Source organism: Atta colombica, unplaced genomic scaffold (genome assembly GCF_001594045.1).
Source record: "Atta colombica isolate Treedump-2 unplaced genomic scaffold, Acol1.0 scaffold281, whole genome shotgun sequence".
NCBI classification, from domain to species: Eukaryota; Metazoa; Arthropoda; class Insecta; order Hymenoptera; family Formicidae; genus Atta; species Atta colombica.
The window spans coordinates 461,165-479,934 of record NW_017259383.1 but is presented as its reverse complement, the minus strand read 5'-3'; the positions used below and the strand labels follow the sequence as shown (position 1 = coordinate 479,934).

The following is an 18,770-nucleotide window of genomic DNA, read 5'->3' as shown; positions in this document are numbered from 1 at the left end:
TATATATATATATATATAGTCTGTAATATGTATCAATAAAATTATAAGAATTGTATTCCAGACTCAAATTCATACTGGGAGAAGGTGACAAATCTTTAAATTTTCTAGATATCACATAAATCAATGAAAATAATTTATTTACGATTTGTAGTACAAACTTCTCATTATCTAAATTATCTTTTTCATTATTTCCACTATCAGAAATTAGATGTAATTTTGAGTCTGGTTGACAAAGTACTATTGTTATTAGATCCGAGAATTTCGATAAAGAATTTCGATATCATAAAAATATTATTTAGCAATGGATACTTCTTAAAAATAATTTTTGACATCAATAAAAGATTACATAACAAATTCCAACAGTTTTATTAAAAGTTTTAAAAAATTGTCATCAATCATAAGAATAAAAACAATACAGTCAAATTGAAGTATTTCACCATTCCATTTCTAAATATTATTTCAGGAAAGATTAAGCTTATTAAGAATATTTCCACAGAATAGAAGAATATTTCGGATAGACTATTCTGATGAATAAAATAAGACGTTTCATCAGAGTATTCAAAGACATTGCCTTTAAATTTACATTCTAACATATTTACAAAATCAATTGTAAAGACTGCGACGCATTCTACAAACGAACAGAACCTTAATAATAAGAATAAATGAGCAGAACCACATAAATCGGAATACCACACAACACTCCATAATCACGGATAGATTGAATATATCATTCTAGACAGTGGGATGTATAGACAGTAGTATATTGGTTCGAAGTCCCGAAAAAAATTAAATGTCATATCCTACCCGCTTGGGGCCTAACCATCTAGAAGTTGCAACGTATACAGTATCTGCTTGGAACATCCATCGTTTGAGTTCTTAATTTTCGATTTTTTAATAAACTAATTACGTCAATTGAACTACGGTTTGCGGCATAAGTTAGCACAAACCTAGTACAATCTAGCATAATTTTGATTTTTTATTTTCCAAAATGGCGATGCTAACTTCACAGACATCAGCTTTACCTTAGTTGGCTGAATTGATTCCTGGTTTCATATATACATGTAAATACGTTACAATCTTACCGATGCTCGATTATCATCGAGCGAATAGATGCATTCTCATACTTAAGCGCTCCATAATTCGGTCTCTAGGCATTTTTGGACTTTGTGCCTATCGATATTATAAATTTTTTGATAATTGCATTTCAATACCTTTATAGAATAGTGAGATAAATCAATGGTTTAAAGAAAACACATCATTAAATTAAAAGATCACGTATGTTTCCCTTTACAAAGATAGGCAATTTGTTCAGGAGTAAGGAGGATGACATATTAAATTTTCAGACAATTTCACCAAGGAGCCAAAATATCCATAAGGTTGGTGCGAGATCCTTTGAGAATATTCTCCGCAAATTCACTTTTGATATAACTGTTACGATCCAAAAAATTAAGATTATGTATGAGTTACGTGTTTGAAATGTATTTGTGCCAGCTACTATTGGCAATTCTTTGATTTTTTTATCGTCTATTATCATTGATGATTAATCACTAAATTTATTGATAGAAAATGACACTATTTTATTTATAGAAATACTTGTTTTGTAATTTCAAAATTAAATTTAAGAATATAAATTATAATTGCAATTTTTTTTAATTTTCAATATATGTATGTATTCAATGTGTCCCACTAAAGGTTACAAATTATTATTTTTAAAACTAAGCAAAGTATAACATTTTTGTTATCTATCGTTCATTTAAAATTAAAGATAATATACGATGATATTTATTTTTACTGTTTTGTGGAGCAACTTTGAAGATTTGCGATCACGTTTATTTTTTTTTTAATGAGAATTATATAATCTTTATAATTACATGATTTTTCTAATTGTCTGCATATAAATTAAAGTTAAATTATCGAAAAATTAATAATATGAGATACTTTACACTTTATTCTAGCACATTTTGACATCAAATATAAAATACCTCATAAATTATTATAAATTTTTTGATAATCGCAATACCTTTATAGAATAAGAATGAGATTAATCAATGGTTTAAAGAAAACACATAATTACTCAATAAAATTAAAAGATCACGTAAAAGATATGTTTTCCTGTACAAAGATAGGCAACTTTCAAGATAGAATAACTTCGTAAAAAGTCATTGTATCAAGCATATTAAAAAAGCGTTTTATAGCTTGAAATCTCTACTGTTCAGATACTTTAGAAAATAGTCTTTTACTGATATTTTATAAAGTTACACAAATATAAATGAAAATGCATTAAATCTCAAAATTTTTTATTTGCGAAATATTACGGCACGAATTAAAAATTGCGCACCAATAAGATTTATAGCTTTTGAAAGAGTCTTTAACTTTAATTTGCTTTTCTATTAATCTTTGTACAATTTTTTTTCATCGAGTTATTCAACATAGAAGCAAAAAGAATCGTTTTTGCTGAATAATTCGGAGAAAAAAAATTGTACAAAAACAAACACTTCATAAAAAAACAAATTAAAAATAAAGATTCATTTTATCGAATGACGTAAATCGCATTTATGTGTAATTATTAATTTGCTCCGTGAAACTTCGCAAATTTCAAAAAAAATTTGAGATCTGATGTATCTTTATTTATGTTTGTATAATTTCATAAAATATTAATAAGATTTTTTAAGTACTCATCTGAAAAATAGAGATTTCTGTAAAATGCTTTTTTAAACATCTTCATACAATTTTGTTGAGTAGTGTAGGATAGATCAGGGAGTAAAGGTTCTCGGGGAAAAAGGTCGACTCCTTGTTTTTCAATGATAACGCATTAGAAAATTCCACCATTCGTCAACTAAGAATGGAAATCTCACGCCACACAATTCGTGCTGCTTAATAACTGCTTAATAACTTGCAGGAAGCTTACGCGGACGTGCCCGTGCGTTTGAAAGCCAAAAGTAAAATATTTAACATCGCAGTTATTTTGTGGTCTAAAGAGATCATTTTTGCAACTAGATTAAGTATGTGTATTTGTTAATCTTATTATATTGTTTTAATAGTGCGATTATTAAAACAGTTATTTTTATTATACTTTTTTTTGTACTTTTTTAATAACAATGTAGCAAAGTTTATTTGTTTATTGTATTACTGGAGTAAAAAGTGCCAAGATTGTTCTTGTCCTTAAATTTTACAATGAGTAAATCGGTAATCCTAGATCAGTGAAATTGACAAATAGCTTGTATGACTAATGCTGATTGATTAACTTCACCGATTAAAACTAATTGTAAGATTTCCTACTACTAATTCATTATAGAATCAGCATTAATGGTTTTTTTTACACAGAGATTGATAATTATTCAAAATGCGGCCTTCACTTCCGACGCGTTTTTGCATGAAACGAAAGAATCTGTAGGAAAAAACGTTGGGTCGGCGTTGCGAACTGAGATATTATAAGCGTTAAAATTGACCTAGATTAGGAAATCTGTCAAAGTAATGAAGTATAGCGACTCAAAAACGCATCGAATGAGTCTAATTTCATCGAAATCAGAGGTGAAGGCCATATTCTGAATAATTACCGAGAGATTTCAGTTGCATTTTTACTAAAAATCATCCTAATAATTTTACTATCTGTGTTATGAGATTGACATTTTTATTGTATCTTTTGTTTTATTTTTATTGTAATTTTGTTTCTTAACCAAAATTTACTTAATATAGGTCGATGCTTTATAATAAAAAAAAACTCTTTAGTAAGTGTCTATTTTGATTTCTTAGAATCATCTCGAACTTGATATAGAAGAATTGTTACTTTTTACCCACATGGAACTTCTGTATACGGGAAATAAGAAGTACCGAATGACTTTCTCTGCAAAATTTATAATATCTTTTTAAATTTTAAAAGATATATGCGTATACTTGTTGCATGCCCTTCGTATAGTCAAAGTTTCGATAAATCTAGTTTCTCTAATTTCGATAAATAGCAGCACGATCTGTGAGACTTAAATATTCTTTGTTTTAGAGCAAAAAATGTCAAAAATGGCACTTTGCTCTCTAGTCTATTCTATATTTTTAAGCAACTATCTATTTTCTCGAATGTCATGTAAAATATCGCACAAACTTATTACGTTTCGATAATCAGACATAATCATAATTTAACATGGATTTAAAAATAGCATCTTTAAGAGGAGGACAAACAAGAGAATGAGAAAGAGAAAGCGTTAGATGATAATGAGATAATTGGGCCCAATTTGGGCCGTTTTCCAAAATTGATCACTCGCTATTTGTATATGATTATATGATTAATTTAACAGATGATAAAATTCGAACAAGCGATCCGTATGAATCGATTGTATCGATTCATAGATCATATTATTCATTTTGTTTGTGTAAAAACAGAAAAAATTGATACGTCATGATATAATATTCCATAAATAAGTAATTGTTTTCTATAATTATGAAAACGGTTATTAATTTTCGTAATTCATGTTATTGTAGTTCTATATTCATGCTTTACTACACTATATTTTCGTCACAACGTTTTGTTTATAATTAAAAAAAAGAGGAACTCTTTATATGGTGATACCAATGTGAGCAGCCATGTCCGAGCATATGCATAAGTGTGACATTTGTCACAAATATAAAAAAGAGAAGACATATATGCGGTTCATATTGGGTACATATTTTGCTAAAGTAATTTTAAATGCTACCTTTCTTTTAAATCTCTATTGCATCTATATAAATATATGAACTCATACTTTTTTTAATGTTCAGAAATATTCTCTCTTTCTAATATGATCATTAATTTTCAATTTTGACCCAATTTTTACTTTAGCAAAAAATTTTCAAAGCTTAGGAGGCCTCTACATTGGGCCTGATTACCTTACAATTACAATTCTGAAGAGAGTGATTAAATTTAACTAATAAGAAGAAAAATAAGCCATTATCAAGTTTAGTAAATTTTATTTTGATTGGTCAGATTTAATTTCAGTTTCTCACTCTCTAATTTGATATGGATGTTACGTCTATTTTTTATCACTGTGCTGGATTGCATTAAAATCTATTTCGCTTTCCTCTTCAAATTACATCTATTACATTTTCTAAGTATACTGATGACAACAAGTGTATACTGATACTTATAGCTCCGTTATAAAAAACAGATCTCTAAAGTTTGTCTCAGTCTATGGTTGACAGTTGACTCCACAAGATAGAAGGCTTTGAATGGCTCCTTTTGTCTACAAATCGATTGCCTATAGTGTCGTTTGCCTTTTACAAATATTTTGCGCACAAAATTTTCAGAGACGAAATTACATTTGCCTACATATATTATTGCCTACAGCTCAATTGTCTACAAGCACTTTTCTACACAAATATAAAATTAAAGTTAAGTAAGAAAATAATTTGTATCTTTAAAGCAGAAAATTTGTAAAAACGGAAAGATTAAAGGTATACACCACAAACTCCAGATATCATTAGCGATTGATTACAATACATTGTAATCTAATTCCACATAATTAAATACATAAACGTTTCGGCCTTATATTAGACCATCTTTAATATATAAAATATTTATGCACCAAATTACAAAATATTTATGCACCAACAATTCGTCTATGTGTATTGTCTTATGACATATCTACTTGTAACATCAAACTGCTCGTTATTTATATAATAATAGTTTTTTATTCTTAATCAGCAAGTTATTGATGTTAGTCCGAAAGGATAAAAGTTATTATATCAGAAAATTTGTATTTTAAAGCATAGAATTTGTTTCAAAACAAAGAATTCGTGTTTTAAAGCAAAAAATTTGTGTTTTAAAAAAGAATTTATGTTTTTAAAGTAGAGAATATAGTAGCGTAAATAATCCAACAACGAACAGTAATACACTATAAACCATTGCGATATTTTATAAATGCGACATTATCAGATTGTGCTGCTATCATGCAGTGATTCGCATTTAAATCTCCTCGGCTCCCAGTCGATTGGCAGATCGCGCCAAGGACGGCCATATAATGTCACATTTTAAGAATTTTGGGTTGCAAAGTAAATTTTTTTGTAAGTTTTATGCATTTTTTTATATTTTTGTTATATCTATCATTTTTTTCATTGTGCAATGGTTTTGTGTACACATTTGATTTTATTATTTTGTTAGCAACTTTTTCTGTTATATTATTTTACTACATCATTTAGGAGATTGGAAATGGTTGGTGGTTTACAATTATCATTTTGACATAGTGAACAATAAACCATGGTATGTTGTAGATTACATCTTTTTTACGATAACCTTCAAAATAATAATTATTTAGAATATGGCCCCTCTCTTCACCTAAAATCTCAATAAAAATATACTGCTTTGATGCTTTTCATTTAAAACGAAAGAAAAACGCGGTGGTCGGCCTTGTGAATTCTCACCATCTTATAATTATCTATTTTATAAAAAAAAAATAAACATTTTTAAATATAGTAAAACTAAAATAATCCTAACAATTCACAATATAAAACATGTAGTTTAATGTTAAAAATAGCATGGTTCGTTGTGTAATATCGTGTGTCGACGAACTGTCGACAAAAATGATGTAAATAATGATACCATAGGCAATTGATTTGTAATCAAACGGAATCTCTCCCCCGAAGGCTTTTGGAGAGCTTCTACAGCGTAGTAGATACTGGTTTATAAGAGAGAATCTTTTTTCTATTTCGATGGAAGACTTATTGGTTCAGACAGTCTTATGTACTAGGTTGCTATGCAATGTTATGCTATGCTTATATATTTTATATATAGCCTTAAATCTTACAAAAAAATAATATGTTGACAGAATTAATTTAATGAGAAATAATCTTTATTTATGTTTCTTGTTTCTATAAGACAAATATCTGATAAAACAAATATTTTATTAATATTGTTAAATTATTATAATATTATTAAATTAAGATTATTTCTATTTAGATTTAATGCTATTATAAAATTATTTTTTTAATAAAAAAACATAATTAAAACATAATTAATGCAAGCTACAAAAATAAATGGCCATTATGAAATACAAAATTAATTGTTACATTTTCACTTTCTATAATTAATAGTTGAAAATAAATTGTTACGTTTTATTTAATTGATTTAATATCACACAATCAAGAATAATTATTGGAAGGATCATATAGATAATATTATATACACAATATTATATACATTATTATGTTTATTACGGCACAGTACATGTATGAAAAGTACATGTATGATGCACTAACATACTAGTGATATATGTATATTCAAATGTATATATCTAAATATCTTAAATATATAACTTAAAATAAAACTGTAAAGAATAATGGTAATCATGATGCATAATACTATATATGTACTATAAACTGTATGTAATATCAAGTTTAAACCTAATAGTTACCACGCACTCGATTCTACTCAATATATTGTTATTTTATACTTATTTTATACTTTTAATGATTAAATTTGAAACTATATAATGTCAAATTTAATTATTGTTTTAGTGTAAAGTAATATTGAGACATATTGAGAGGAACAGTGGCAACTTAAATTAGTTTAAATTTGACATTATAGATATAACAGTGTGTAATAAGTCAGCGAGATCTGTACAATCGGATGTAGATTCTTGTTTTTGATTATCACGTATAATCAATCTCGTTTATGGCGACAAGTAATTTTACTGATTGGTAAAGTTGTATCTTCTGAAAATTTCGAAGAAATTTTCCTCGTTCGCTTTTACGAAATCTGAGACAGCCTCAGACTATATTGATGTCCTGTTGTCATTCGATCATCTTAAAGAGTGCGCAGGAGAATATCATTCCGAAAAACTGCAATGTTTCAAGAATTAAAACATAATTACTAAATATTAATGAGAGATAGAAGAAATGAAAGAAAGTATTTGCTTGAATACAATGTGCTCAAGAATGCTAGTCATACGATTTTAAAAAAGAAAAAAGAAAATGTTATACAAATTTTAAAATTAATTCAATTGTAAAAGAAATATTTAGGCTTAGACTTTATAGCGTTGAGGCTTTAATTTTAATTGGAGAAAATATCAAAATAAAAAATGTCAAAGTAAAAACTGCTTTCTTACCATAAGACATGCGACTGCAATACCAGCAGCACCCACAACGGTTGCGTGTTGCTGCATGTAGACTCGTGTTCCATTGATGCAACCCTCTACGTAAGCATTGGAAGGATTTATCGAATCCGGGCTATGATTGCAGTTGAATCGCTACAAGCAGACCATCAAACGACCATGAGAAACGCAGTTCCTCTCTCGCGAGAAAGCCGATCGGAGGAGTGAAAGTGTGAGAGGTGTAGATTGGGGCGGTGAAGACTCAATCGATTAAGTAATAGCGGCCAAATTGACGGTACTCGAACGAGCGAAATCGGTGGATTGCGTGAAGAATCACTTATTGTTAGACGCGAATAATTATTCGCGTCAAATTGCAATTTCGAGTCTTTAATGTGTTTTTTTGAAAAGTTGTCACCAGATGTACTGAGGAAAATTCCATTTTTTAAAAAGACTAGAATCTTCAAATTAACTTCGATTAAAAACATTAAGCAATGAAAATATGTTTATGATACGCTTTATAAACATGACACGTTATAATGTAAGATTCGCGCATGCAAATTGCTGTTATTAAGTACGAATGTAATTGACTGACAAACTATTTCATCGAATGACGCAATTGCAAATACAATGTAATAATTATTTAATAGACTGTAATGAATAACTATTCAGTATGTGTGTGTGTGTGTGTGTGTGTGTGTGTGTGTGTATGTGTGTGTATTGAATAACTATTTATAAAGAAAAAAGGCTACTTGAATTAAACTAGTTATTAATTGCTTTATTGTTCAAGGTCCAGTATAAAATAATTACACATAAATTTTTTCAATCATTCCAACTTGAAATGTTTGAATTTATGTGTAATTATTTTATATTACGACATTGAATAATAATAGCAATTGACAACTAGCTTGGCTCAAATAGTCCATTTCTTCTTTATATTAAAATATAATTAATTTTTACCTGGCCAGGTGAAATTTCTCGACAGCAACTATTTGGCACGTTGAGGCCATAAGTTCCCCAGTCCCTCCAGTTGTTAACGCCGCAACAATGGAGCTAAAGAGAATTGAATTAGCTTCGGAAAGTCCAAACAATCATTGGATACAAACAAGATAAAACGCACTCGGGATCGTGTCTCGAGTTTCATCGTCTGATAAAATTAACTTTTATTTACGTAATGCGTGCATGGGAATATTTACCGTCGATTGCGTGGTATCCCAAGCATCACGAATGGATTTACGATGATCATAAAGCCGCAACGAACTCTTCATCTCTCTGTCGACCGTACTCAGCAATTTTTCGCGGAAAATGTATCCCAGAACGCCGCCGATGAGCATAGTTACAAACAGCAAGAATACGATTATGAAGTACTGAAAAAAAACAATAAATTTTATTAATCATCTGAGTCGATAACCTTTATCTTAACAAGTTTCAACTTGATGAACTTTAAAAATAATAAGATCTCAACGTTTAATCAATTTAAGTTTCCGGAGAGATTAAATTCGTTCACAATCGCCAAATGGAGGCTGGATGTGGAGGTTGGAAATCGAGACACTTATCGATTGAAACATTCTCCTGGTTCGAAAATAGATTTGGTACTTACTGTCAGGAGCATACACTTGACTTCCCGTGATGCACCGACGCATCCGAAGAAGGCGATAAACGCTACGATAATTCCGCCGACCAATAAAACATAAACTGCACCAGTTAACAGATCGTTTCCCACGAGTTCGCCTATCCATGGTACTTTGTCAACCAAGGCCCAAATGCCTAAACCCGTTACGATAAGTCCGCCAATCTGCAGCATAAATCAATCAGTGAATTTAATTGTCTCTATATATTAATGCACAGTGGACAAAAATAATATGAATACTTTTTACTTTGGAATTACATTATTTATTTGACTATTTGTTTTATTAATAAGAGATTGGCACATCATTTGTTTTAATATTTTCTATCTTTGTTGAAATAGTTGTTCAATAATATAATAATGCTTGAGGTATCAATGTTTGTTTGTTTTTTTTTTTTAAGTATTATTTAATATTATTTTTTTAGTAGAACCTTTTATAAATGATATTGGAGGGAAAAATTTTCTTATTTTATTTCTTCAAAATCGTTTGAAAATTCAACATCTTTCTTAGCTAATGCAATCGCCTGATTTAAATATCGTCTGTAGTTTTAAAGAGTAGAATAAGAAAAAAATTTCCTTTTTTTATATTTTACATAATTAGAAGAAGCTTTATTAGAAGAATATGATATATTATTTACTACTCTATTCCAACAAGGATAGAATCTGTATTAAACATAAATTTGATACTAATTTTTTATTAATAAAACAAATAAATAGTATTTTCTAGTAGATAGTATATTTTCTATTTTCACATTATTTTGTTTATCTCTTGTATATTACAGCTTCAGCAAAATCATTTGGGACTAGAACTTACGAAGATGACAAAGTTCGTGAAGAACAGGGAATATTTCATGAAACGTCCGCAGCCATCCATTTCCGTGCCGTATCCCATTCCCTTTTATCTGCGAAACTCTGTTAATAGACAAATAAAAACTGTTATTATTTTAAGTAAAATGAACAATAAAATATTAGAACATTAAAAAGACAAAAGCGCTGTAACTTGCAAATATTTTCAGCTTTTCCTTAACAGTTAATAACATTGTAATATATTTCGTGTGACGTAATGAGAATCTGAATCACGTTCAAATAGGCTCTTTTTTTCCTATTAAAATTCATTGTAAAACGCAATTTTTAAAGTCTTATTTTTAGTTTAATTTATCTTTCTTTCTTTGCCTTTATCCATTACACTATTTTGTCTCTTTTTTTCTTGTAAATATAATGACATTGAAAGACCCGAAGATGAGTTTTAACGAATATAATTAGACAATTTTTTACAACAGTCACGTACGTCGTTTAATTATGTGATACATCTCAGTGACATCAGACTTATGTTTGACCTAGTTTGAAGTACCTTGGCAGTCCACCATAGCCTTGACCATATCCATAGGCGCGACAACCTCATCATGATTATTAAAGACTCGGGAGATGAAACTCATAACGCGATAAAAATGAATTTCTTAATTCGTGAAACAAACTTTATTTAATTAATTAATCAGATACATGAATAAAATGAAAATGAATAAAGAAATGTCTGTATTCAAAACGGGAAATCTAATAATATTTTTATTTGAATTTGTAGAATTTCCAATTTAAGCAAATTACAAATTGTAAAAATTCATACAAAAATATTAAGCATCAATATAGAAAAATAGGCTCGTGTACATGCAACGCAATATAATTAATAAGTCAAAGCTTTTTTAAACGAGCAATTATAGTTATTCATAAAATAAAAATCGTTTTTTAATTAAATAAGTACAATGCTATAAAGCTTTTCATGAAAAAAATGATTTTTATTTTATAAATAACTATAATTGCTCGTTTAAAAAAGCCTTATTAATTATATATTAAGCATCAAGCCTGGCTTTGACCAAAATATAGTCTTTTTCGCTTATTTATATTGAATATTTCTCGATTAATTTTCACTTACTATTGTTTAATAAACAAATTAATAATTTATAAATAAATTTCAGAAAGGTATATTACTCTTATTTCAATTAAGTATACAAAATATTCATTTTATTGTTCATTTAATTGCATTTCTCACGAATTAGGCTAAAATTTCAACTAAGTCTTTTTCTCATTTCCCCAATAATTCGCGCAATAATTTATACGCAATAGAATCCGGCGTCCTAATAACTATTAATGAGACTAATGAGTCGAGAGGTAGAATAGGTTCGTGATCAATGTGAATTTTTACGACTCGGAAAGCAGAGTCGGCGACTTCCTGTTTTGAAAATACTGCGCACACGGTTCAATTGCACACTATTGTTTGTCGAACGCGTAACAGCGTCGCGCGGCGATCTTTATCTCCGTAAATCGTCGAATTGAGAGGAAACGTGCACGTTTTCACATAATGAAATCCTGTTTCTGGAGAACACGTTCACCTGTTCAGACGTGCACGTTGCACTTTACTACGATCAATGACGCAATGCGGCCCCGAAGAATGGCTTTGCGCGCGTTGATCGCTATCCTTCTTATAATATCGCATACCGCGCCCACTTAAGATTGCGTATTTTGTAATGCGTTGTACAGACCTCGGTCACGCATCGGTATACCACCTCGAAAACACCGAGTTACCGAGAGACCGAGAGAGAAAGTGGTTTCTCTACCTGCGCATTAAGTAATCCACGGTCAGAGCGAAACATTAAAAATGACGTGACGATCATGCTTGCACTTGCAATCCCCGTATCTCGCAAGTGACGCGGTTCCTCCGTCTTATCTTATAAAAGGCTTAGATCACTTTTCTTAATGTTAATCGCGCGCATTTGATTACTTTTCATTTCCACGAAGAAATGAACACGGAAAGAATAGATTATATGTTCAGCAAAGCTATAGCTTGCTGCGCAATTTCAACATTTATAATTAAGAAGAGGTAATGATTAAATTATATCTTTAAGCAATTATTAGTGTGTTAATTCATCTAATTTTTTCCTACAATGAAAATTGTCAATGTAATAAATTATTTTTATTACAGTAACAAAAATACACATCATCTTAGCTAACAGGTTTTGTTAAAAATTTTAATCTATGTATTGAATTAATTTTCATAGAAAGTTATCTTTGTTGTATCAATAAATTTATTGTACTATTATAACAAATATGATTAAAACATATAATCTATAATCGTTATTTTATTCAGCTGTACAACTTTACTACTTTAACGTAAACAATTGACTGTAGATTTACTGAATTAATACAATTTTTAGTTATTTTAACAAATCTTTTTTTTTTCCGTGAATTCACAAGTGAAATCACAAGTGAAGCCCTCTTCATTCGGCTTTCTTTTTTCTAACATTGAATTTCTGATCGTCAACCTCGCGGCATCACGTCACTTTTAAAATAGTTATCGGAGAAAAGAAAGACTGAGAAAGAATAGTGTTAATCAGTCTCGAAGTCAAATAAGTTTTCCAGAGCCACTTGAATATCGAGTGATTTATTAAAGATACGAGAAGCGATAAAACGTGACTCAGTCTGGAATACCTTGCGCGCAAAGGCTACGTGCCTATGAAATGAATTCGCAGCTGGCGCCGCAGAATTATAAGAACTCTGCTGGATTAGTCTTAGGAAAACTGCACGCCTACGATAACGCTCATTAATAAATCATTCGATCTCGGCAAAGTAGTACATACGCGAGCTCTTCAATTAAAATCTTCTTACATCATCAGCTAAAACCGCGTCGTAGTTATTCAGCAGAATACTAACACATGTCGCTTGCTCTGTTATATTATATTCGAGCAACATTACCTTTTTCTCAAGGCGACAGACATTCATTTATTAATCGAAGTTGACAGTGTATCTATTGGAATTATAAAGAAAAAATAGAGCAAGCTCATTAATTTGCAAAAGTATTAAATAGAAACGATCAAAAACTTGTTCAAAAAATTGATTAAAAATTTACTTGTTAGAATAATATATAATACATTAACTTTTTATTTCTTAAGAGATATTCAAAAATGAAAATGTTTTGATTAACACGAAGTCTTCTTTAGTTAAAAAATTCCTAATAAGAAAAAAGATAAGATAGTGCAATTATAAATGTTAAAATTAATAATGTTCGAATGTAAGAGGTCAAGTCAAAACAATCCAATTTAACATATTAAATAGTAAAGTATAAATTGTAAATTATAATCACTACATCAACTTAATAAATTACAAAGAAATGTTAAATTATAAAGATTCTTCTATTAATAACAAAATTAGATAGCTTTTATATTGCATTTATATTGCACTCTATATATTACATCTACATCTGCATTTTAATTATTGTTATTAATATGATAAAATTAATGTAATATAATTAGTAATCAATTTTTTTATGAGTTATATCAAAAAGAATTATAATTCTTGAAATTATTTAGTGCTAAAAAATCATGTAACTCGTATAAAAAAGAATGACTACTAATTATATTAATTACATTAATTAAATTATATTAATTACATTAATTAAATGGGCCAGTTTCGGAGTATAAAGATGTCTTTTCATGATAACGCTCAATGTTCATTTTCAGCGTCAAAGGATATGTGATGCTACAAATGCTAGGTACAAGCTATTATTTTCATAGTAATTTTAAATTATTGATGTCATGTTACCTATTTAAGATGTAATAATGGCGTCATTTATATATCTATCTTATGACGTATTTACAACGTCATACTTGTTAACATAGAGATGACCAATCGACGACGTATTAGTAAAGTTGTTAGTCATCAACTGATAATTTATTTATGCCACTAATAACACAGAAATAACAAAGTATTTTCAGTTCATGACATTATGTGGCTATAACGTTATTTTCCATGTTATTTTACGTTTCATATTTTTCATCTTAATCGTTAGAGATTCGTCATAAGAATGACTAATTAATGATATCAAATAGATGACAATTAGATGATTTTATTAACTTTTATTTTTTTTCTTGGGAAGAAACACATAAAAGTCAATAAAAAATTAAAATGTTTTTTATTTTTTATTAATATCAATAAACAGTATAAGATTTTATAATTAAAAATCATCATTTTGATTTTCATGACATTAAAATAAAATCATTTTGACTTCCTCTTGATTTGGTGTGTTCCTTAAGTTACTATCCAGGCACGTGATCACTGACATTGTTTTTTCAATGTCTTATAAAATGGCATTTTTGAGCGATTATAATGTAATCTCAGGCGATCTACGGTCGTTGATTCCATGTTGAAGAAACAGAAAGACGTGCGTATATAATCTACTCTCTCAAAATTATTTTCAGAATCTCGTCTTAATATTAGTCTTTGGGAGATGTTTGATGATATAATCACGTCTTTCTCGCGTGCGAAAAGCCCAGCATCCGCTTGTCTCGCCGTATAATCGCGCGTTTATCCGCGTGATGCGAACAAGCAGAACGTTTTTTTTTCCTCGCGCTAAAAATAAACGCGTACACTTGTGAACAATATTGTTTACTGATGATTCGAGAAGAAACGGCGAGAGAAGAAATTCCGAGTAGGTAGAAGCTGAAGCCTAAGGTGCGGCTCTTCAATGAATCGAAAGTTAAATCTCGGCTCGAGGTCATGGCGGCTTTATTCCTTCAGATAATATTTCCAGATAGTACTTTCAAGTAGCGATCCCTATTTAGTTAACTCGTTTCGTAATCTCCGTCGATCCGTGCTTCCTCCACAAACTAACGCGACACGTGCAATCGGAGCGCGTTCCAACGCGACGCCGCGCCGTTGCGTATCGTTGCTCATGCGATTTACAAGCGTCCCGTCATCATGTAAATTCACGGTAGTTTTCATAAACACCATAATATGTCGAGGGGAGAATCGATAATATCGGCTTGTGACCGTGTAACGACCTCCGTGTGGAATCTAGCGTGGCATTTTGAAGTCGCGTGGAAACTCGTCAAGTGATTTCAGCGCTTCCGCGAAGTTATTTATGCGGAACGAAACATCGCACGCTTTCCCGCGAGATTCTTCGTCGTATTGATTAGACATTTCAAAAAGCTTAATGCTTAACGATCAAATTGTACTTGGAATATCCGATTAACAAGGAAATCTTTTTAAAAGTTGAAGCATTATGCAAATATTGAGTGACTCTTGTGAGAAAATAATTATAATTTTATAATTAATGCATTTTTCTCGATTTTTTTGTCGGAGCAGATTAGAGGGATATTAATATTTATTCATTTAATTTGTAATGTAATACATAATAATTGTAATAATATGTAAAAAAGTCTAAAAGTTTCTGAAACAAAGAGATAAAAAGTGATAAAATAAAATAATTGCATATTTTTATTATATTCAATAAATTACTCTTTATTTATCACTATATTTTTTAGAATGAATTAAATTTTTCTATATTATTAAAAAAATATTCTGAATTTTTATTCTTAAAATAGTTTTAACTGAAGAGATTAGTTTTTTATTATTAATAAATTTTTCTATAAAAATAATTTATAAGGTTGAAGTTCGATTTGTACAAAAAGATAATTTATTTAATGATTAAGAAAAATAAGCTCCACAGTGTTAAATCAATTTTAAGGACAAAAATTTAGAATATTTTTTTAGCATATAAAAATTAATTCATCATTTTAATAAATGTATTGAAATAAAGGATGATTATAAGAGAATATTATTGAGAAATGTTTTTGAAAAACAGTAGTAGTTCTTTTATTTCATCACTTTTTTTTATAGATCGGAAATTTGTTGATCTTATTACGCACTGCTACAAAATTGAAAAATTAATTTTTATAACTCAATGAAACGCGTAACATCTAACAGAAAATTCTTTTTTATTATTATAATTATTTCTCTTTCAGAAAAAATTCCAAACAAATCAACAGAAGTTTAAAAAATAAAAATATTTTTCTTATATAAAAATTGGATTATACAATGATAAGTCAACAAGGAAAACGGTATTTTAATTATCTTGAATTGAATTGTAAAATTCGTAAGTTAACAATAGCCGAAATTACAGTTTCTTAAGAAACTAATTTATTATTTTCACATTGATACGAAATGATATGAATACTACTTGAGGACATTAACGCGATGAAACTTGGCAGTAAATTCGCAATTACTGGCGCAGTCAGCAACTTTCTCATTTATTAGTCATCGAGTTTGTTCTGGGTGTAAATTAAATTAACATACTAATCAAGAAAGTTTCCATTGTTGTCTTCTTGTTTTTGGCTACTTTACGGATTGATATTATTTAACAAACGTGGGCGTAAGTTAATTCACATACATTTCCTCAATGAACCAAATGATATCTAATTACACTTCCTTTCTGATTCACATCTTTAGTACAATGTTATGATAAAATTATCCATTGAGTTAAGTAAGTTTAATTTAGAAGTTATTTTAAAAATTAAATAAGTTAGATTCTGCGTGTTTACCCGATGACTTTATTTATATCGATATTAATACCAATTCTAAAGATTCACTTCTAAGTATTCACAGAAGAAGTTCCCGGAAAAAAAAAAGAATTAATGTTTCCGACCGAAATAAGAAATCGCTAAGCAAAAAATCGAATAGATATGAATCATATTTAACAACCGCGCGTCAAATGGCAATTCAACGATGAATCATCGCAACTTCGGTGTGTTTGCTCCAAACTTCCTCGTCTCTCGAAAAAACGTAAAGTTCTCGTGAGAATCACGCGGGTATCCTCTAATGCCGATCGATTACTTAACATTTTTACTCACGCTAGTCCCTGGCTGGGTCCCTTTCTCTCCAGCCGGCGGCAGTCGCGGGAAATGAAAAAACAAACGATTCCTTTCTCTACTTGGAAAGCTTTCCTCGTCTCGAAAGGAAACGTTGAAACGATGAGTCGCTTATGCTTCAGGAAAAATATATAGATCTCGTGATGTTGAATCTAATATCACGTTACTGATGAGTGAATTCGACAATCGAAACACCGAGTTGGACGCGCACGTTTTCAGACTGAACTGGAGTGAAACTGAAACGTTAAGACTGAGTGAACTTCTCGCTCGCACTCTCTCTTTCGATCTCCGTCCTTCTGTTTCCCTCCTGTTTTTCTCCCTTCCCTTACCAATTCTCTCGTAGTAGAGCCTTAATATGTTTCTTCGTTCTTCTCTCTTCTCCTCTCTCTTTCTCATATAGTCATGGCTTACTATACCATAAATTGCGTATACGCGTTTACTACCATCGTGATCTAACTATAGTGCGAGCCATTGTGCACGAGCCGGTCTGCCGGTGTGCACGAGGAAAACACACGATGGGAGCCAACGAAAGTGGGGAACCATTGGCACATATGCACTGGTAACGCACACAGTATGATGTATGTACACACGATGATCCATACACACTATGGAACAAGAACCGCTTCTCGGGAGTTCCTGCTCCACAAGGCCCTACTTTCGGATAGGAATGTGAATGTGATAATCAAACTGTTGCCTGCAGAAGGCGATTTGTTGATTTAATGTTACCTCGGTAACTAATACAAGAAATTAACGATTTTTGCTGTTAAGATGAATGTGATCCAACAACTTTTGTTACGCGGAATTTCAATTGTCACGCGGGGGCTTTTATTTGATAATTAATATAATTAATATGCCAAGTGACAAAATTAATACAGAAAAAAAGTAATAATTTTTTAAATGTTTATATATACATATTCTCGAATTCGATTGGAAGAAACTAGTGCGCACTGTGTATATTAAAGCCGTTGTATACTGATTTAATATAACTATAAAAATGAAATGCAAATATTTCAAATTATAAAATACTTATTTTACCTAATAGTACAATAAAATGTATTGAGTATTTCAGGATTTAATCGATTTCTATGTTTATGTATAAACATATCTTTACATTAATATTTTAAAAATATTTTACGCTTATAGGTTTAAAGCCGTCGTAAAGATATGTTATATCTTTACGACGGTTTTAAACCTATAAGTGCAAAATATTTTTAGATTGTTATATGAATATTATTAAAAAAATTAAAATCAATTATTACAATGTTTCGAGAATACCATATATAATATTTTTTAATATTATGGAAGTATTCTCTAGAAGTATCTTATATGATACCCTAGGTATTATATAATTGGACATCTCTAGAAAATACTCCCATATTAAATATTAAAAAATAATAT

General features: G+C 29.8%; 1 protein-coding gene across 3 annotated transcripts; it reads right to left on the bottom strand.

Moving 5' to 3' along the window:
* Positions 1-7,154: 7,154 nt before the first annotated feature.
* On the bottom strand, positions 7,155-17,610 carry LOC108689924 (CD151 antigen). 3 transcript variants are annotated; one of them, XM_018196903.1, is made up of 7 exons: positions 17,343-17,610; positions 10,493-10,590; positions 9,652-9,846; positions 9,248-9,418; positions 9,012-9,104; positions 8,070-8,210; positions 7,155-7,803 (listed from the first exon to the last, which is right to left on the bottom strand). In XM_018196903.1, the coding sequence occupies exons 2-7, from the start codon at positions 10,568-10,570 to the stop codon at positions 7,756-7,758; spliced, it is 726 nt and encodes a 241-aa protein (XP_018052392.1). In that variant the 5' UTR covers positions 10,571-10,590; positions 17,343-17,610; the 3' UTR covers positions 7,155-7,755. The 3 variants fall into 3 exon arrangements, with proteins under 3 accessions (XP_018052392.1, XP_018052390.1, XP_018052391.1); XM_018196901.1 differs by having other exon boundaries at positions 17,355-17,610; XM_018196902.1 differs by lacking the exon at positions 17,343-17,610 and adding an exon at positions 10,967-11,152.
* Between the last annotated feature and the right edge of the window lie 1,160 nt (positions 17,611-18,770).

Excerpts from the sequence above, each read along its gene's own strand:
- LOC108689924 (XM_018196903.1), bottom strand. The coding sequence starts at position 10,570 with ATGGGATACGGCACGGAAATGGATGGCTGCGGACGTTTCATGAAATAT. Across the intron at positions 8,211-9,011 it reads GAGAAATTTCACCTGGCCAG|CGATTCAACTGCAATCATAG; the intron begins GTAAAAATTAAT and ends GTCTGCTTGTAG. Across the intron at positions 7,804-8,069 it reads TTGCAGTCGCATGTCTTATG|TTTTTCGGAATGATATTCTC; the intron begins GTAAGAAAGCAG and ends GAAACATTGCAG.